Below are 21,933 nucleotides of genomic sequence, written 5' to 3'. Positions count from 1 at the left end.
TATGCCTCCAATACTGGCAGGGACACGACCGGATCTCCCACTCACTCGAAAAAGTCCTGTTACGAGGCACACAAAATGGCTCGAGGGTTAGCAACCCCGGTCGTACTTTGCGTCGAACCGGGCTCACGAACAAGAGTTGCATTGACTCCTGCAGTGACCTGACTACTATAAACAGGCATGACAGGTGACTGTACCCCACACCTTAGAGCAACCTTACGAGAGCGAAGGTCACTGTTTTCCGCTAAATTCATACTTTCACACTAACCACTCCTCACCGCATAGCTCTTCTCAGTGGTGAAGAAGTTGAATCGATATACATATGATGTGACCAGAATATCATATCAAACCAAGCTCAGAACTCCTGAGAATGCGAGGGTCTTCCCTCACCCAGAGAGCTTCTGCCAGCTCCCTCACAAAGGATATCGGAGACCCTAATATGATTCCTCAACAAAGCTCTGCAAAAAACCGTCAATGCATGAGCGGAAGATGTCGCTGCAGACCAGCATTCATCTGCGAACCCCTGCACTTTCTTTAATCAAAGTGTCCCTTTTTGATTTGGAGTTAGACGCAATATAATGCGTTCCATTGCTTTCATTTGCACGGAGACCTGAAGAAGCTGCATCCGCTTGAAATGACATTGCGGAAGAACCAGATACTAGATGCACTGCCCGTCATCATCTCACGAATAAACGGCTGCTGCCGGAATGGAGTGGAGGCCATGACATGCAGTGCTCTGCCCCCCGAAAGGGCCACTCCCCAGGCTCTGAAAATAAAAAATGGGCGTATTTTTGCTTGTTCATATTTATTGCCTTTTTTGCGCCATTCCGTGGCACAGACAGTAGTTCTCGTTACGTCTGTAGCGTAGATGTCATGCATTGGTCCATAACGCGAAATACCAAATGGTAATTATCTCCCGCATCGCATTGCCGTGTACCCACGCATTCGTTCTTGCTTGTTTCGCATAAATATTGTGCGTGGACAAATGATCAAGGTTAAATTTGTGTTTTAGCCCTGCGCAAGAAGCGTATAACTGCACAAGCGGCGATAACACCATGCAGACGACAAACATGAAATCGAAATAGGCTCCGGTGCTAAGTGCTGGCGTTGTTCCATGTTTTTAGGAAGAAATTAGTAAAGAGCAGCACGCGTGTCAAGGAGTAGAAAAAACCCACCCCTTGTCTTTTAATGTGAGGTGGTGAGTTGCCGTTTATTCTGGTTAGCACGGTTGCCGGTTTAGTTTCTCCATCAGGCCTCAATACTGTGAATTGCCTTTTCATGTGAGGTGGTGAGTGGCCATTTATTCTCGTTAGCATGGTTGCCGGTATAGTTTCTCCATCAGTCCTCAAGACTGGCCACAAAAGCAGCAGTCGGTGGTATAAAGACTGGACACTTCAGGTAAGGGTGTGGCGAAAGTAGAAAAACGTTCAAAAGTAGTTATATATACTTTTATTCTACTTGTTAGTATTGCACGTCAGTGCAGAAACTATTCTTTGTGCATAAAGTTTGTGCTACAAAAGCATTATCATGTTGCACAGTGCGAAAACTTATTATAAAATGGAATAGTGAATGCATCGCATGTCTGAATTCGCCCCCAAAAGAGCCCACCAAGCAGTAGCCGTTTTATACACAGTTGCTTTATTAGGCGAGCTCCTTGAGGAGTTCGGTGTTCGTCTTGTCCCTTGGCATGGAGCAAGCGGTAGCGTCTATCTTGACTCAGAAGGATAATTGCACTTTATGATCGCTAAATTCAAGATGGCCTTTTGTATGGCGCGCAAAGGGCGGGAATATATGAACACATCAATAAAGCGTGCATATTAGTCTCGTGTTTCACTGCAGTTCACGGTGAAAATTGAAAAAGGGTGAAAAACTTTCGCATGGTCCTGTTGTTAGTGGTTCAACTGGGCGTTTCAAAAAGGAACGTGGTATATGAAAACTGCTCTTCAATTTTTCAATGTTTATGTGTAGGCTGTAAAGCCCATTATTCCTACTTGACATAATATGCAGACTTTGGTATTCATTCCTGCTAAACTCTGAAGGGACAAGAACAGCTTCATGATTTACCTTCAGATTGTACTTGATCTCATAACACAGGCCCCCACCATCTTTTTTGAGCTTTTTTTTGGTCGTCTGGGTATGTTCTGAAGGTGCGGGCACTGGCTGGAGGTGGGGCCGCTTGGTAAGCTTAGCACTCTTTGGATGAGACAACGACATCTACCACGGTGCGAGGTGTCAGCAGCGAATATTTGACCCTAGAGGCCATCTGCTAGCGCACCTAATATTTGCTTTTTGTTTCGCTCAGGATAAGGCACTCCAGGAGGAGCATCTCCAGCTCAAGTGGACGCAGCAGCCCGCTGCCCCAGCCGATGCTCGGGAGGTAGTGGTAGGAAGCGCCTACCAATGGCGAGACTGGAGTATAGTGCGGGCCCGCGACTCCCTCTACTTATGGGGTGAGGCGGCCGCGCTAGAATTTCCACACGGCTCGACAGGACGCTTCTACTTTCTCCTCAACGGCAGCGTCACCAGCCTATTCCCGAGCGGCAAAGCCAAGAATGGCCCTGCGCATGCCAAAACTGCGTCTGAGTTCCTCACGAGGCTCCAGGAAGCTCGTTGTTTGGTGAGCTGATGCGGCAGCGATAAAGACTTTCAGTATTTACTGACTGTTAAAAACTTGCAGCATATCCACGGAGTGAATTGTAATGAGTGCGGCGAATCGATTAAGGGGTTCAACGCTAAACTATGAATCATCCACGAAAATTGCCTACTAAATCATGAAAGACGTGATAAACACTATGTATAATTATAAAAGAAATGTTACTGTTCGTAAGTGGTAGCTGTGTGTCGCTTTGATTCCCCCTTTAGTATAACGGCTTTATGACCGTTGAAGTGGGGGATCAGTGATGGGGTTTGGTGGAACGTTTGAATAGACGAAGCGTGTTCTCATCTTGTTTGCAAAGGTGGAACTATAGGCGGTCACGTACAAACAAGAAATGGACACAGTGGGACAATCTTTGGTTCTTTAATGGGCACTTGGATACAAGTGCACGAACATCATGCATTTCATTTTGGGCACTTCTCAACAGCATTGATATTATGGTTGGTCAACTAGTGGAACGGTGATAGGGCGAAGTGCGAAGTTTGCAAGGACGAAGAAGTGGGCAGTTGGCAAAGCTGGAACTATAGGCGGTCACGTACATACATACCAGAGATATACAGACCCGCGCCATTTGAAGCATCGCCCCTGAAAATTCTCGCTCGAGTTAGTGACACCACACCGCACAGATGCTTTCGAAGGATACAGGAACAGCTGTATCCTTGCTTTCCAATTGTCATGCCCTGGTGGCACTGCGATAAACGTCGCCACTAGTTTCGTCATCACCACGTTGTCCACAACTGTTTACTAGAAAGAGAGCAGTCCACAAGCGAATGTGCATGTTCTCTCCGTTTCGTAGGTGTTGAGGTGCAGTTTGCCAAATATCAAGGACTGCAAAGCTCGTTTTGTCAATCCAAGCTTGATTCAGGAATGTTCCGCGCTCATCGAATGAAAGTACGTATACAATGCAAATGGTGTTGCTGCTATTTCGGATTGCTGCGACTCGCATTTTAAGTGCAAGCGAGCATCGCATGACAATGAGTTAGAGGCAAGGACTGCGAAGTGCGTTCTGTAACGCCTCAATTCGTAACTTTTGGCATACACAAGTTGCCGAAGCGGTGAGATGCTTGCACCAGAAAGATACTTTACTGTCAGTGGTACGAAGCTCGTTTTTGTCTGGCACGCATAGCCCAGGCGATTTTCGCATTTGCAGTTGCGTTTCTCTAACAATCTTTCGCATCCTGCGCTATGAACTTTTCCATTACGCATCCTAGATGGTCCTACAAACAGTTGTATTTCATTTTGTGTATGCTGCAAAAGAAAACACATGCGTGTTCACTTCCTCGGCGTACAACGAAAACTACAAGCGAATCCTGTACCGTTGCTCCACGATTGCGGAGACTGACGGTCCGAAATACCCGATTGTTGGTATGAGCAACATTTTGTGGTTTACCTGTATAACCTATTGTTCACCTATGTAAGTAGAGTTACAACATAGAGCCTTCTATGAACACGTCAGCGATAAGGTTGCAACCATTTCAGATTATCTGTGGTTCCGGAGTATTGCGATGATTATGACACATTCAGCAGTCTATGTTCTACGGTGACACCGGGCGCAGAGGCTCTCTTGACCTACATAATTTAAAGCACTCTGGTTCTCTTTCAAGGGTACTCAAAACAATAGCAGAAGACATACAATATTGGACTTTCTCATGTAGCGTGACGTTGAGAACGCGAGCAATTCGCTTGTCCAAGGCGTTCGCAACAGCCAATAGCTATTGCGGTTTTACTTCACGACAGCTACGGATATCTGTAATACTGAAGTCTTTACGAAGGTGGCGAATTACAAGACATCAGTCACGGCGACTGAGCTCTTGTTTTCGCCGTTGTCCTAGTAAAGTGAATGAGCAAGCACGTCATGGTGGTTTGTTAATGAGCTCGACTAGCGGAGAGGTATTTACATACCTTTCTCGTAGTGTTCAGTGTGGAAACACAGTTATTGTTTAGCTCAATCGTTCGCTCACACGTGTTACTTTCACCTGGTTGCAGATCAAACTAGGTAAAGGTGTCAGCCATTGCGCTATCCGAAACTGCTCCGCCACGTGGAGATGCGTGTCTGCCGAGTTCCAGAGTTTGACGTCCACGAAGTATTTAGTTATGCGTTAGATTTTATGTCGCAACATTATGCCATCATTCATTTTAATTTGGAGCAAGACTATACACAATTGATATGGCTCAATACAAGTTGTAATTAACAATAACAGAGAGATAGAGATGAACAAAGGCTTTGGTGTATAACTCTCAGCATTTTGAACAAGGTTTTTACGTGATAGCGTGCGCTTCATACCTTACTTACCACATACTTGCCTCAGACATGTTTATCGAGCACTGCAATATGGAATATGTTGTTTCCATTTGTCTCAATTGATAACAGGAACACCTATGCGTGCAGGTGGGTCCGCAAAGCCAGAGTCAGCCCATGCTGTCCCACCCGAGTGGCCTGAAGCTGGCGGTGGGAAACTGGCTGCTTTCCTCCAGGAAAGAGGGTGAGCTTGTGATAAGCCACTACAACTTCGAGCAGCAAGCGACTCTGTTGCGCCAAGACCTGCCAGGGTTTATCTTCATTTCGATCCTGGGCAAGCGACATTGGTTCACAGCGAAGATGTTGCTGCATCCCGAGTTTGCTGGAGGCTGGATGGGCCGGTGCGGAAAACATCTCTGCTCCACGATCGAGGCATCCGCAGAGAAGGTGATTCAGTTACAGCATAAACTTACAGAAAAAGACAGCCAAGTTATTTGTTAGGTACTGGTTCTAGTGCACCGGACAGGTTAACACGGACACATGGAAAAGTCCAAGCACAACCAACGCAGCCAACTGCTTCTCAATCCGCTATCTTGAAATTCTGAAGGAGCAAGAAAACTAAAAAAAGGAAATTGACCATCGACAAATAATGCATGCAAAAAAGAGCAAACGAAAAGAAAAACGAAAAGAGCAAACGAAAAATTATCACAGAAACTTGGCTTTCATACCGGGGTAGGCTGTCACGCACTTTGTTAGCTGACAGTCATAACACATAACTTGCATGGTTTGCACCGGTTCATTGATATTTATGATGAACATTATTGTTAATGCTGGCATGCTTGGTGCTTTACCATAAGTTTTCGATGAAATATTGAAGCACACTTACAATGGTGCACTCTCCTATACAGAGGCTCAAAAATTATTATTGTAAATAGTTGTGCAAAGAGCCGATGAATGTTATATCTAGGCTATACACAGGCTTATGCTGAGTGCTTTATAATATAATGCAGAGGCTGTGAGAGGTATGTGCTGTCATCGTCAGGACTGCTTCTTTGCTTACAGCCAACATGCTCAAAAGCTGCACTTGATCTAGATCTGTTCAGAAGCATCGGAACAGCGAAAGCTGCGTAATGTCCATTCGCGCAATTGGTTGTACAACATATGAATATTCCGTATTGCGAAAGACTCCAGGAACTCGGTAGACGAGAGCGCATATATTGAGATATCGCATCAGCCTAGCATAAAATTACAAAATTTGGTTCGAATTCAAATTTCGGACTATTGCCAATAGTAGATTTAGTTGTAAAAGTCGGGCGAAAGAATTCTTAAAAGGAAGAAAAAGGTCTGGGTGGCAGCCACACTGGCTACGACTTGCCGTGTATGCATTTCCTCACCAGAGCAGGATTGGCCCTTCTGGTGAAGTACCTTGTCACTGCCTTCATTATGAAGCCCTAATTACCTTTGGCCCTCAGTCCATAGCGGCTTTGAAGACTGTGCAATGAGGCAGTTAGACTTGCGACAGAGCGGAAGGTGCTAAGAATATCTGGGTACTGATAGGCCTTCATTAGAATATGAACTTGGCTACGTTTACCACTAGAGCGCTGTCTAGTGAGGCTAACGTAGCTGTGCTAATCAAGAAATTTGAGGGTAGTAAATTAGTGCTAATAGGACTCAGCGAAGTTAGGAAGGCACGTCAGGATTATGTAGTTCCGAAGGAAGGGCACTTGTTATGCTACTGTGGTTTTGATGACACAAGAAAACAAAGAATAGGATTTGCTTATCCTCAAGATTATCACTTTCAAAAGACGGGAATACTATAGCATCAATAAGAGGGTGGCTGTCACAAAACGAGCGTTCAAAAAGCACGCGCCGCCAAATTCTCGCGATAAAGCGTGGGAGTGACGCCGCGAAGTCAACGATAAAAAAAGAAAACAAACATCGAAAGGCTTCCCAGGCGCGCGTCTCTCTCCCTCGGAAGCGTAGGTTCGCCGATGAAACCTCCTCGCATCGGCGGCCGAGCAAGCCCTGGAAATTTCTCGATGGAAAGGGGCGTGGTGATGCCGGGTTGCGTCATCCGTCGCGGACGGCCCTCGTACCGTCTCACGCTTTCACCCAGCCTTCGCTGCGCATCGCGCCGAGGAAATGATGAGAACTTCCTGGAATCTCGCGCGGAAGGTATTTAACCGAGCAGCCGAGATGAGAGATCAGGAGAAGAAGGAAGTTAGCGCCAGTGAGCGTGGGGTATTCCGCCGCGTCTGATGGTGAAGGTTTTCTCCTTAGTGACAAAGCAGGAGAAGAAGAAAGTATGCGTCAGAGTGTGTAGGGTGTTCCGCCTTGTAGGCGAAGCCTTTTGTCTTCCATGACAAAGGAGGAGAAGAAGAGGATTTCCACCTGAGGGATGAAGACTCGAGCTACAGGCAAGAGTGTGTGCCTACCACTAGCGAGCGAAGACGCGTGGCAACAGCTACGTGTGGGAAGCCGACGTGTTTCCGGCGAAGAAGTCTGAAGCTTGGAGAGTGGCCAATTGAAGACGCGAGGTTTCCTGGAAGAGAAACTTCGGAGGCAGCGGAACGACAACAACGCTGGACTATGAGTGAGTGATTCTCGGAAGAGTATCATGCAGACTTTTGTTCCAAGAACTTTGGACTGAATAAGTTTTCTAACTCTTTAGTCTTTAAGTGTCTTGGTTGTTCGATGCATGCGACTGCATTGTAGTGCGTATTGTTGTCTGTGTCCGTTGTTTCGAGTGTGGCTGAATTTTCTGTGTAGTACATTGTTTGATTGGGGACATATTGTATTCAACTATTGTCGAGCGTGCATATTTGTGTATTGTTTTGATCTGCCATAATTGAGAATATAATTTTGTTTTGTTTATCAACTCTCGGCTCTGACGTGTTCTTTGGGCCACAGCTGGCGTCCGCTGGCGCGCCAAATAGGACCACTTCTAAATTGTCCACGCTTTCGTGGTGCGGTTCGGGGGGCCGATACTTCGGCCCTTGGAATTAGCCCGGCGATCGCCTCCCGAATTAAGGGGACCTGTGACAGTGGCAAGTACTGTAAATAAATTTAACAAAGTGTAAAAATGAAGGTAGTAGAGATCCACGCACCTACATCAAGCCATAACGATCATTTGGTCGAACGCTTCTACGAAGACGTAGGGTCGGCCATTAATAAAAACACAGTATACAAAGCTGAAAGGTGACTTTAATGCTCTTTAAGCTAGCCTCTTTTTTTAATAACAAAGAGGCGGGTGACTATGCTGTGGGGGAATGTGGCATCAGGTCTAGAAGGGCCAGAGAAGAGTTGATAGAATAATTAATTTCGGCCATAGTTACATACAACAAGAAAGTCAAATATACTTTATCAGTGAGTCAGATCATCTCCAAGTTTCAATGAAAACCTTTGGTAACATGTAATCAATTTCAGCATTCCAATCATCTTTATATCGGCTTCGTTTACACTGAAGTCTATATACAGAATAAAAATCACTAGGTTCATGTGGCAACTTAGTGAATATTTGCTGATTCGATGCATTGCTTGTGTGAAGGGTTCCGTCTGTCAATCTGCCCGTCCATCCGCCCGTCTATTCATTCATGCATCAATTCATCCGCCTACCCATTCAAGTTCATCCATCCATCCGTCCGTTCGTCCATCAATCCATCCATCCATCCATCCATCCATCCATCCATCCATCCATCCATCCATCCATCCATCCATCCATCCATCCATCCATCCATCCATCCATCCATCCATCATCCATTTGAAACCTTTGAACCTTTGAACATTTCGATGCTTCGGCGAGGTGCATGCCTCGCCTAGTAGACAAGCCAAGTAGACAAGGAGTGGGCACGGCGAGACGACAGCGACCATGTTGCTGACCACGAAGTTCTTCTTCGTTGTGCAGGTTTCGCTGCTGACGGTCACAGGATTACCGAGCACGAATGACACGTGCGCGCCGCCAGTTGACACCATCTACCTTTCCGTGGCAGATCTGCATGTGCGGACGCCGATACTGACCTTCTGTATGGACGCTCCGACGCAGCGACAGTTGCGCATGTCCGTGACATCCGCGACCGAGGCTATAAAGCATCCACTGCAGCATTTCTTCGACAGTGGGCATGGCGAGACGACAGCGACCATGTTGCTGACCACGAAGTTCTTCTTCGTTGTGCAGGTTTCGCTGCTGACGGTCACAGGATTACCGAGCACGAATGACACGTGCGTGCCGCCGGTTGACACCATCTACCTTTCCGTGGCAGATCTGCATGTGCGGACGCCGATACTGACCTTCTGTATGGACGCTCCGACGCAGCGACAGTTGCGCATGTCCGTGACATCAGCGACCGAGGCTATAAAGCATCCACTGCAGCATTTCTTCGACAGTGGGCACGGCGAGACGACAGCGACCATGTTGCTGACCACGAAGTTCTTCTTCGTTGTGCAGGTTAGCTACTCTGCTTCCAACATAAAAACTAGTGATGAAGTCATGTTAGTAGTTGTGCCGTGCCCAAGCACCTGTTTAAGTACTGCATATGAGTGCTATTGTGCATGCAAAATGTTACTCTGTGGTGACGTTGAGACAAACCCAGGACCCACGAACGCTGATTTATTACACAGTATTCTTCAGGGCCAAGCAGATATGAAGGCTGAAATACTGCTCTTAAAATCGATGAACGAACAAATGATGTGTGACATGGACTTGCGATTTCAAGCAATTGAAGCCAAACTACAGGAATTTAAAGATAAATCACCGGAAGTTGCAGCTCTTGAATCCACTGCAGCTTCCTTTAAAACTGTGCTGTCATGGCAGAGCTCTAAGTTAACTGATCTCGAAGACCGAAGCCGTCGGGCAAACCTTATCATTCATGGTGTTCTCGAAAACACAAATGAAAATGACACCTGTCTTCGAACTGCAGTTGTAACCGATATATTCGAGAAAACATTGGGAGTGAAGTGCAAGTCCATAGCCCGCATTCACCGTCTTGGCCGCCAAGGTAGTCGTAGGCCTGTCATAGCTTACTTTCAAGATTATCAGGAGAAACAAGAAGTCTTAAAGAATTCAAATAAATTAAAGGGCTCCAATATTTATGTGCAAAATGATTATAGCCAGTGCACGCTGCGCAAGCGCCGCCTGCTTTGGGAAAGTGCAAAAGCTGAACGCGACAGCAGGAAACGGGTTACACTTATTCACGACAAAATCAAAATTGATGGCAAACTTTTTGTCTGGGATGAAGCCAAAAATGTGCGTGTAGCCCTTAACCCGCAAGCTACAGGTTCTGATTGACCCGCTCGACAGTGTGCGTCCAAAAGTTTGAGAGTGCTTAACATAAACGCGCAAAGCCTATCAAATAAAGTTGACAAGCTCGAGTACCTTCTACTCACCTACGACCCTCACATTACAATAATCACAGAAACCTGGCTGCACGAAGGTATAAATGATTCAGTACTAATTCCTCCGAGATATCAAATCTTCAGACGTGACCGGCCATCAAGAGGTGGTGGTGTAGCAATAGTTCTCAAAGATTGTATTAGTGCTCGGCCCCTTCAGCAAATTCATGAGCACGAAAGTTTATTCCTTAAGGTAAGCTGCTGGGGCCATTACTTCACCGTATGTGCCATCTACAGACCACCCTCTTCAACACACGAATATCTGTCTAGACTATATGACCACATGTTCACGTTTAAAAATGATCGTCTGATTCTCGCAGGTGATTTTAACTTGCCCAATGTTGACTGGCGCGTTCCATACTCTGGCTCTGATGTAACGACGTTAAACCCTCTCGCTGACATTGCCTTGATGTGCGATCTTGTGCAGATTGTTAATGAGTGCACCAGAGAGGCTGGAAACACCTGTTCTACACTCGACCTAGTCTTTTTAAATTCCAATGTATGCAAATACACGGTCTCTATTGAAGATGGCATTTCCGACCATAAAGCAGTATTTTTATCCTTCGGTATTGGTGAAAACAAAGCACACCGACAAGAGACCAGACGTGTCATTAAGGATTACTCGAAGGCGGATGACCAGGCCATTTTGGATTATCTGTGGTTCTTATGTGATAATCTTTCTGATGATGTGTTGATAGCCTGGAACCAAATAAAAACTGCGATACATTACTGCACTGATAAGTTTGTGCCAAGCAAACGGGTTAGGAAAAACCGAAATAACCCATGGATTACTAGAGATATTATACATTTGCACCGCAAGCTAAAACGAGCTAGAAAAAAGAAAAAAATTCCCTGCAGACTTATCTCGTTGAAGGCCCAGCTTGCAACTCGGCTAAGCGAAGCTAAGGCAAGATACTTCAACCACTCGCTTCCTAACTTTTTGAAAACTAACCCGGATAGATTCTGGCGGTACTTGAGCGATGCGCACAAAACACCAACCGAGATATCAGTAAATGGTTGTATTGTTAACGATCCAGTCAAAATTGCAAACCAATTCAATCAGTATTTTCACTCAGTATTCACTCAGGGAGATCATGCTGACACAAACATTATTTCTTTGTCTACTATATCTGCCGATTTCATAACTGTCGAAGGTGTCCTTTCACTGTTACTGAATGTTAAGACTAAATCTTCCGATGGTCCCGACGGCATACCTAATGCATTTTTGCAACGTTACGCCGAACCTATCGCGCATGTCTTCACCCATATTTTTCGTCTTTCGCTTCATAATTCAATTCTTCCCGATGATTGGCGAACGGCACGTGTTATTCCCGTATTTAAAAAAGGTGATCGCCTAAATGTTGAAAACTACCGGCCAATTTCATTAACTTCCTGTCCTTGTAAACTTCTTGAGCATATCATCGCGCATTACATAATGTCATTTCTTGAAGAAAACAGTATTTTGACTCCTTTCCAGCATGGTTTTAGGAAGGGCCTCTCGACTAACACTCAACTTGTCACCACAATTCACGACTTCGCTATGGCAATTGATAAGGGCGACCAAATAGACGCCATCTTCTTAGATTTTAGAAAAGCTTTCGACTGTGTTTGCCACAGTAAATTACTCACCAAACTTTCAAACATTGGCCTACCCATTACTGTAATTAGTTGGATCCGCTCCTACCTTACCAGCCGCAAACAGTTTGTCCAGGTCGAGGGCTGCTGCTCTGGGGTTCTACCTGTAACCTCGGGAGTTCCACAAGGCAGTGTCCTTGGCCCTGTCTTGTTTCTCATCTTTATCAATGACATCGTTTCATCAGTTGACACCTCCGCCATAAGCTTAAAGCTTTTTGCAGATGACTGCATTCTTTACAAGCCAATTAAAAGTGGAAGAGACCAAGAGTGCTTGCAGAACAACCTAAATTCTCTCTCCGATTGGTGCCATGCCTGGTCGATGGAGTTAAACATTAGTAAATCGGTCTATATGCGTATCTCAAGTAAAATTACCCCTTTTGCATCACGCTACACCTTAAATAATAATCCGTTGATCGAAGTGAGCAATTTTAAATACTTGGGAGTCAATATTACCAATCGACTGTCGTGGAGTAACCACATTGACGACGCTTGTTCCTCCGCCTCTAGAAAACTAGGGTTTCTTAGACACAAACTAAAAAACGCGCCAACTCAGATCAAACTTCTTGCATATAATACATTTATTCGACCCCGTCTAGAGTACGCATGCGTAGCCTGGGACCCGTACTTTAAAAAGGACGTTTATAAACTTGAAATGGTCCAGAGGAGAGCGGTAAGATTCATCTATAATGCCTATCACAATCTTGATTCTCCTTCATCACTTATGGCTACTAACAACATTCCGCTCTTGAAACAGCGTAGAACTATCGCCAGACTCAAGTTTCTTTTCCTGCTTCGTAATCATCAGTTTAATATTGATCCCAGTAAATACATCTCTCCCTCTTCTTCCAGGAAAACCAGGCATGCTCACGATCATGATCTGACACCTTACTTTGCACGTACTAACCTTTTCAAACATTCCTTCTTTCCTAGAAGCATTAGCGAATGGAATGCACTGCCTTCAAATGTTTTTCCTGAACGTGGCATTCCCGACTTTGAAAACTACATGCATCTTTTGTGTAATCAACACTGTTGATATTTCAATGCTAGATTAGCTCATCTTAATACTTCAACTGTGTAGCTTTACTTTTTGTGCTTGAAACTGTTTCTAGAAGTTTGTTCGCTTTTTTTCTAGATATGTATAACTAAGCATCCTATTTAGTATGACTTGTTTTTCAGTAGCTTTGTGTATTCTAACTTGCTGTATAACTTGTTCGCTTTTTTTGCTATACTCCCTTTTTGTGCCCCTCCTGCTTGGTCTACGGACTGCAGTATGTAATAAATAAATAAAATAAATAAGCGCAGATAAACAGGCTGCGATTACGAAGTCCCTCTTTCGAGGACTTCCCCCGAACTTGGGTCCCTAAAAAATGTCACCTGGACACTAACCTGTTGCCGGGTCCCAGGAGCTGTTCGAGCGTTTGCCTCCCCCTATCTCCCAGTTTCTACAACTGCGATAATGGCGAGAATGCACGCTTGCGTCACGGCACGGACAACTTTCGGCATCGTAGGTGTGCGCGAGCCTGTCGCGACCACTGTTCTCCTCGTTTTCTGCTTTCGCAATGCAACGCACACTTGGTCGATTTCAGAAGTTTAGGTTTCGCCATCCAGCCGTCACGTCTTGACGGTTTCCATGCGATGTAATACAATAATTATACATATGGCAAAATTGAAGCTTGCCGTCGTAAATTTTGCCAAAAAAAAAACAGGAAGCGTGCCAACGGAAAGCACTTCAAGAGGTGACCAGCGTGATAAGTACGCGAAAAAAACAGAAGAGTGCGTGCTTGCTAAATCAAGTTTCGAGCCTTGAAGGAGGCCTTGTCAATTAGATTTGGATGCTTAGTTCTACCGGAATCGCCGTATCATGTGACTTAGTTTCTCCCAGCATTGTCTAAAGAACTTCATGAAAATGAGGCGTCGGAACGCGCTTGGCGGAACCGACGACTATGTCCTTTGGAAGGGCGGTGGCAGCGGCCGCGACGATGACTTCCAATCGGACTTCGCGGTCAACGATTCTCGCTAGAACACGCGTGACTGATTATTACTACGTACAGTACGTGCTAATTCTTTCAAAATTAACAAGTACACTTCGTTTGTGCTCCAATTTGTTTTTTAATGTATAGGCTGCGCGCGTTAGGACTATAGCACAATATTTTTTGTGCACTCCCAAAGTCCCCGCGTAATTTGCCCACCCCCTTTTTAAGGCCCCAAAATCACAAAAAAGTTTGCAAATATGCGAGTAAGACGGCAAAAACTGTGGTAAAGACAAACCAACTGTTCGTCTAACGTCATTAACAAGCACGGTCATGTAACCAATAATTGTGAAAGGCTTCATTGCGTCATCGGTTTGAACTCACTCCTTAACACCTGGGTCACGCGTTTCACCTTTCGTGTGTTAACCACTTTAACAGACTGCTAGGGCGGTGTTATTTTCTTTGCAGCTGCATATAAATTTTTTAGCAGAATTCACGTAGTGCCAGTTCCCCTTCGGAGTGTGTAATCTGGTTGGACATACAGTCCAAGTAAATTTTTTTGCGGACTTCTGTTCTTGTAGATTTCATAGTGAATCATTCGCTGTACACAAATATTAGGTACTTCCGCTTAGTATCAGCACACATATCGGGCAGCATGGCAGCTATGCGTTTGACAACACGCATGAAACTTAACCACTACGTATTTGAAAGCATGCTGCATGTTGCTTTGAGGTCTCTCGATTAGCACCAGCCTGCTAGTTGGGAGAACGACGCCACGTGCATGGGCAAACGTGATAAAAAAAGCTGAGAAGCAGTGCATTTTATCTTTAAATAATTGAACAATGGTGCAAGGCGGCCTCCAAACAGGAACTTAAAAATAGCCAGAAAGTAGCCGAGGTTTTAGGCTGAACGTTTCGCCGCGAGACGGGAACGTAAAGCAGCCCATTCGGCACTAAGTAGCCACAAACGGCAACCTATGCTTGAGATGACGTTTGGACAAATGAACTATTCTTCTTTGATGCTGGCCTTGAAGACAAGTCCACCTCTCGAGATGTCGGCTGTAGCGCAGACCCCTCTTTGCTATTTTTTTATTTCAAGCTTTCATCTTAACGTTGCAGCTGCTGTTTTATTCATACTGTTCTGCGCGCAGGACCAACATTGACACCAAGACCAGTTTCGACAGCTTAGTTATCCAAGGTAAAGAGACAGCCATTGGCCTTCGTAGCGTAAGTTGCCGTGATGCTCACGTGCATGGATCAGTTTCTGCTAAAATAAGGTCAACCCTTGTTCTTCCAGAACCCCAAGTGCTCGAAAATAATGCACAACTGCACGTTGCGCAATGAGCAGGATCAATTTACTTTTAATTTTGAAAGATTAGTCACACAAAATCTAGGTGTTCTTTTTCAGAATCAAAGGAATGTATGTGTTCTCAGACTATGGAAACATTGTGGTCCAGCCTCATAATACTTTACCATAGGTCGGCAAACTTCCTAGTGTGTAGAATCCGACTCAATCTGACTTAGATAGAACCGCGAGTCTCAAATACTTTGGGTGAGTGCTACTTCCGTGCTATGGAGTCACAGTGGGTCTGGTTGGTAAAAATTTCAGTGATCTGTGTGCGAGTAAGTACCGCTGAGGCAAATACTGGAGAATATGAGTGTGAAAGAGCTGCAAGAATAAAATATACTTAATGAGTGAGTCTGACATGATCCATCTTTCAATTCAGACACACGCACTTAACTTCAGCGTTCGTATCAGCCTGATATCAGGTTCGCGCACACTGAAGGTATCCACACATCTCATGCGGAAACTTAGTGCGGAACAGCTTCATGCTTCATGCTTCATGCGGAAACTTAGTGAATATTTGCTGATCTGAAGCATGGGTTTGTGGGGATCTGTGCAATGGCTTCCGAGAAACGAAATATTTACCTCGGTATTTCGATAATATATGTCAAAAACCCCGTATTTTATAAAAATCTCGTTACTGTATCGAAACAACCTAAAATTCTTATTTCAAGGCACAACGAAAAGCATATAGTAGACCAGTACTTATGTGAGATATTGGCGTTAAACGCAGTGATACCATTAGCAACAGAGGTAGTTTCGACTAGCTGCGGCTCATTAAGACTCGAGTCAAGCGGTTTCTCTGAGTGAGTCCCGCTGAGTCATTTTTGCTGAGTCTAGTTGACTAAAATTTATGGTGTGTGTAACTCCGAGAGAGATCTAAGAGAGAAATATTTTTATTTCGGGAGTCTGAGTCAGCGTTACAAATTTTTGTTGAGATTTTTTCTCTAACCGAAATAACGACTATACGGCGACTTTATATTTTGTTCCCAGCCATTGTACTAATTACGTTGATGATATGGCCGACTGGAGCTCTTTTGAAACTGTCCTCTTCTTGGACACGTCCACGCAAGCCTGTCGTCCTCATAACTCTTTCATATGCTCCAAAAGCCTTGACCTATTACCAAATCGCGCAGGTGATGTGAATGGTATCCTACATTTAACAAAATTTTGATGAGTAAAGCAATTCAAGAATAAATTTATGACTCCAATACTCGCGCAGACAGAACCGCATCTCCTGCTCACTCGGGCAACCCCGGTGACGAAGCACAAATTGTGGCCCGAGGGTATAAACCGGGTCGCGCTTTGCTTGGAACCGGGTTCACCGATAGAAGAGGCAGTGACTCTTAAAGTGACCTGACCACCATGCACAGGCGTCACGGCTAGCAGTACCTTAGAGCACTCTTACCGGAGCGCAGGCCACTGTTCTCGGCCAAATTTAAATTATCACCCAACCACTCCTCGCCACTCAGCTCTAGCCAGAAGTGGAGACGCAGGGTAAATAAACAAATACTGTGGCACAAAGTACCATAGAAAACCAAGCTTAAGTCCTCTGAGAATGCGAGGGTCTTCCCCACCCAGCAAGCTTCTCCCAGCTCCGTCAAAAGCGGTATTAATGAATTAAATTTATCTTTAAACGAAGCCTTACAGGCCCTGTCGGGCATTGATTAAGGTGTACAGTGATGCAGTAAGGGCGAAATACTACAGAAACGGCTCACAAATACATATAAAGCAACATTACACTGAAAATGAACATGGCACACAAGTAGAACAGTAAAACATGGTAAAAAAACACAGAAAAACAAAAACAGAGGAAGTAAAAAGGGCGTTGAGATGGTCACGAAGTATCGTAAGATCGGTTATTGAAATAATTTCATCAGGAAGATAATTTAATTAGGAGGATATGGCATGAGGTTCAGCTGATAACTTGAAAGCAGTATTTTTACCAAAATGCGCCTGGAACTAAGACGATTACGTAGTCTTCAGGATATGCATGTTGGTGTTTCGAGTGGTAATATGCAAGGCTTACCGGAATGGGTATACTTGTGAAGCAGACAAATCAAGAGAATGCTGCGACAAATACCAAGGTGCTGTATAGAAATATTGCGCTTATTCTCAGTTATGCTGGCTCACCGATCTAAAGTTCTGAGTGATCAAGCGGGCAGCTCTATTCTCTATGCGTTCAAGCGTGCTTATTAGACATTCTTGGTACGGGGATCATTTAGCGCATGTGAATTCTATTTGAGGGCGTAAAAACGTTATGTAAGCTAACGCACTTATGTCAGTAGTTCATTTTCGCAAGTAGCACCTCAAAAAGCCACGTATTTTCGACACTGTGGCTCATATATTGTGAATGTGCAAAGACCAAGAAAGGTTAGTAGTGAGGCTAATGCCTAGGTATTTATAGTTAGTAGTAGATGACAATGCGGTATTATGGAAGCTGCATGCTAATTTGGAATAATTGCGCTAGCGTGAGAAGCATATAGTTTTACTTTTGGAAGGGTTCAGAGACATTTTCCTTTTGGTGCACCAGTCAGAAATACATTGAAGGTCATGCTGCAGAATAGTGTGGTTATTAGCGGAATTAATAGCTCTGTAAACAACACAATCGTCGGCAAATAGTCGTATGCCGCAGAAAATGCCGGAGGGTAAGTGATTGATAATTATTAGAAAAATTTTGTCCCCCGAAAATTACCCCAGGGAACACCAGACGTGACCCAGGTAATAGAAAAACGACACATCTTAACAACCGTAAACTGATGACGAAGTGACAAGAAGTTTCTAAGCCAGGAAAGAGACAGTGAGTCCAAACCTAAATAGGATAATTCAGAAATGAGACGACAAATTGCAACGTAATCGGAACCTTTAGAAGAGTCTAGAAAAGTGTCATCTCATCGTTCGTTGTTGTTCATTATGGAGTGCAGTTCAGTGGGGAATTCGAGTAATTGTGTTTCACAGGAAAATTGTTTTCTGAAGCCGTGTTGTTTCTGAAAGAAAAAGTAATTTTTAGGGGAGAAGCTCCTTATAGCGGCACCCGTTTGTCCCTCGTCGCCATTGTAGTAGTGTGTAACAAGTATAACATTTTGACCTCCAAGGTGGTGCCGGTGAGAGATTTTTTCTTTGCGTTGTTGAACAATAAAAGATAGTGCTCAATGTACATGCAAATAACTGCTAAGAGGGAATAAGAGAGAGGAGAATTCGGCTTTACTTAACGCGCACGCTGCGAATTTTTTTATTGTTCAACAACGCACAGAAGACAAGAAAGGGTTGCTACGTTATACTAGCTGGGCGTAACCTTCTAGGTTTTAGAAAGGTTTAGCGAGCGTTGGGCCTCAGGGCCATGAATACAGTGATCTTGTATATACCATGAACTCGAGGTGGTTAAAGGTGGGAAGTAGACACGAAGCGCAAGCCGTAAGAAAGTGTGCGTGTGCCTCCTCTCATTCAGTTCTTGGAATGTCCTCTGGATGGCAGGTGCTTCTATATGAGGAATATATAATGAAAAGATGCGAGATGATTGTACTTAGAGTGTTGAATAGGTGGACGAACGGACACACAGACAGATGCACGGACGGACGCAAGGATGTCTGCACGGACGCATGGATGGACGCAGGAGTGGATGCATGGACAAAAGCTGGGACGGACGCACAGATGAACGTGCGGAAGCACGAACAGACGCACCCAAGGATGGGCGGATGGAAGCACGGGCGGCCACACAGACGCACGCATGGATGGACTGAAGCAAGAACGAATGGACGGACGGATGCTTCACCCCACTATCCATAATTCACTCCGTAGATATGCTGCCATCTTTTTAGATGGGTGTATTTATGCGAGGTGGTTATGTGTTCAAGTAGCTCGCATGATACCGATGTCATCGATAATGGACTATAGTTTTCAGGCCAACTTTTGTCTCTGGTTTTAAAGATGGGATGAGTTCAGCAATCTTCCAATCTACGGGCAATACTCCAGAGGACAAGGACTGATTAAGTATAGGGTATATCATTACACTTGAAATAAATAGAGTGCGTTTTCATGGCCTAGTGTCAACTCAAACATCTGCCTGAGGTATCTGCGATACCACAGGCAGATGTTTTTTAGGTTGTTAATGAGGGAAGCAATACCGTCAACTGAGATATCTATAGGTGCCATAAATAGGTAATTGTGTTCCGGACCCACTGGAATATCGCAATGGTCTTTCTTTGTAAACGGAAATAAAAAAAGTATTGAATACTGAAGAGTATTCCGCATCCTAAAACGGTTGTCGTTTGTCGTTTAGCAATAAAGTATTGATTGATTGATAGGTGGGCTTTAACGTCCCAAAACCATCAATGAAATATTCAAAGTGTGATTAGGTGTTATTGTTTGCCAAAAATGTCGCGGATTCGATTTCAATATGGAAGACCCTAATACGGTTCCTCGACAAAGCGCTGCAAATAGCCATCATTTATTGGGCAGAAGTAATCGGTGCAGACAAGCGATCAGCTCCATCTCTTGAACTTTTTTAAATAGGCGATCCTCTTCGAGATGCGGCATTCGCGCACATTGTAGCGCATTATTGCTTTCATTTGTTTTGAGACCTCAAGAAGCTGCATATGGTTAAAATGGCGCTCCGAAAGAACCAAAACTTGGATGTACTGCCAGTCAATATCCGGCTAATAAATAGCAGCGGCCTAAATAGATTCAGAGGCCATGATATGCAACGCTCTCACCCCTCAAAGGGCCACTGACCACGCTCTGAAAATACAAAAAAAAAATGAGCGTAATACGCTGTCTTGGTATTTATTTTCCCTCTTACACCCATCTGTGGCACGCACAGAAGGTCTCGTTCCTTCTATAGCGTACATGCTACGCACTAGTGCGTGACACGAAATACCAATTGAGATTTGTCTGCTGCCTCGCTTTGCTATGTGCCCGCTCATCTGTTCTTGTCTCGCATATTTATTGTTCGTGACCAATCGTTCACGCTTCATTTTGTGTGGTGTTTATTATTGCGCAAGCAGGGTAGAACTGCACCAGCGGCGATAACAACGTGCAGCCGAGAAGCGTGAAATCGTGATAGGCTCTGGTGCTCTGTGCGGGAGTTGTTCACGTGTTTTTAAGAACAAATGGGTGAAGAGGATGCATCACATGTGTGAAGCAGAGGAGAAAACCACCCCTTCGTCTTTTCACGGTGGGAGGTCAGGGGCCCTTTTTTCTGGCTAGCACGGTTGCCTTTTAAGCTGCTCCATCCATCCTCAGTATTGTCAGTCGGTCGTGAAATCGAAAAAAGGAGCAGTTGGTGGTTTCAAGACGGAACTCTTTACAATAGAAAAGTAAAATTGAGACATAATTTTGATAATAGTGAATATATACTTTTATCCCAATAATTACATTTAAACGTCACTGCAGGAACTATCGTTTGGGTATAAGGCATGTCATACACAAATATTACATGTTTCACAGGTCAAAAGTTTGATATAAATTGAAATACAAAATGCACCGGGCTTCTCAAACTTTGCCCCAAAAGCACTGACCAGGTGTTAGACGTTCTATTGGCAGGTTCTTTTTTAGGCGAACGACTTACGGTATTCGGTGCTCTTGTCCCCTTGGTATGGTGACAGCAGTGGCGTCTCTCTCCAGGCAGGTGGATAATTTAACTTTATGATCGATAGAGCCTGCACAGACTCTGTATATCGCGCAAAGTGCGAGAGTATACGAACGCTTAAGAAAGGGGTACATATCAGTCTCGCACTTCACTGCAGTTTACTGTACACGTTGAAAAAATGAAGACACTCACGCATTACTCTTCTGAGTGGTTCCGAATTAAAGTGTGGGATTGGGCTACTTGGTAATTCATTATTAAACTTCTCTGCGTGAAAACTTCCGACAACTAACACAAGAGACGTGGACGAGTGGTTCAACTGGAAGAGTAAAAACAAGACATGGTAATTACAAATTGTCCTTCAATTTTTCACACTGAGTGTAAAGGCTACAAAGCCCGTAATTCTTACTTGACATAATACATAGGCGTTAGCCATTCATTCCTTCTCGACTTTGACGAAAACAAAGACGGCTTCGTTATCGGCCCGCAGATGAGAAAGGAGGTGATAACGAAAGCCCCGGCCATCTTTCTTGAGTATTTTGTTTGTCTGGGTATCTTCTCCAAAGTGCATGCAATGTATGGAAGTAGAGCCATTTTGTCGGCCGAGCGCTCATTCGATGAGGCAACGGCGTCCACCACGGTGCGAGGCCTCAGTCGCGATGAAGTGACCCCAGAGGCCACCTGCTAACGCAGCTTTTCTTCGCGTTTCTTTTCGCTCAGGAGGAGGCACTCCAGAAGGAGAAGCTGCAGCCCACCCAGGCCCAGCAGCCGGCTGCCCAGAAGGACGTGCGGGAGATTGTGGTGGCTAGGCCATACCATTGGCGAGGTTGGAGCTTGCTGCGGGCTCGCGACTGCCTCTACCTGTGGAATAAGGTGGTCTTCCTGGAGCTCCCCAATGCATCGCGAGGATGGTTTCGCTTCATCCTCGACGGCAGGTTGACCACCCTATACTCGAGCGGCTGGCCCAAGAGGAGCTTCGACACCTCCAAGAACCGGAGTGACTTCTTCAGGGGGCTCCAGCAGGCACGCGCTATGGTGAGCTGAGGCGGCAACAATAAATTTCTTCAGTATTTGCTGTCCGTCAAAAATTTCTCTCTCAAGTTAGTGTAAACTACAGAAC

General features: G+C 44.8%; 1 protein-coding gene across 2 annotated transcripts in view; it reads left to right on the top strand.

Annotated features, from left to right (window-relative positions):
* Nucleotides 1-17,459: 17,459 nt before the first annotated feature.
* LOC142776641 (uncharacterized) overlaps nt 17,460-21,933 on the top strand; it is a 65,749-nt gene continuing 61,275 nt past the window's right edge. For both annotated transcript variants that reach the window (XM_075880628.1, XM_075880629.1), the window contains exon 1: nt 17,460-21,848. In XM_075880628.1, coding sequence (XP_075736743.1) covers nt 21,846-21,848 — 3 coding nt within the window. In that variant the 5' untranslated portion in view covers nt 17,460-21,845. The remainder of the gene's footprint in view (nt 21,849-21,933) is intronic.

This window comes from Rhipicephalus microplus, chromosome X (genome assembly GCF_043290135.1).
Source record: "Rhipicephalus microplus isolate Deutch F79 chromosome X, USDA_Rmic, whole genome shotgun sequence".
Lineage (NCBI taxonomy): Eukaryota > Metazoa > Arthropoda > Arachnida > Ixodida > Ixodidae > Rhipicephalus > Rhipicephalus microplus.
This window is presented reverse-complemented; position numbering and strand designations above follow the sequence as displayed.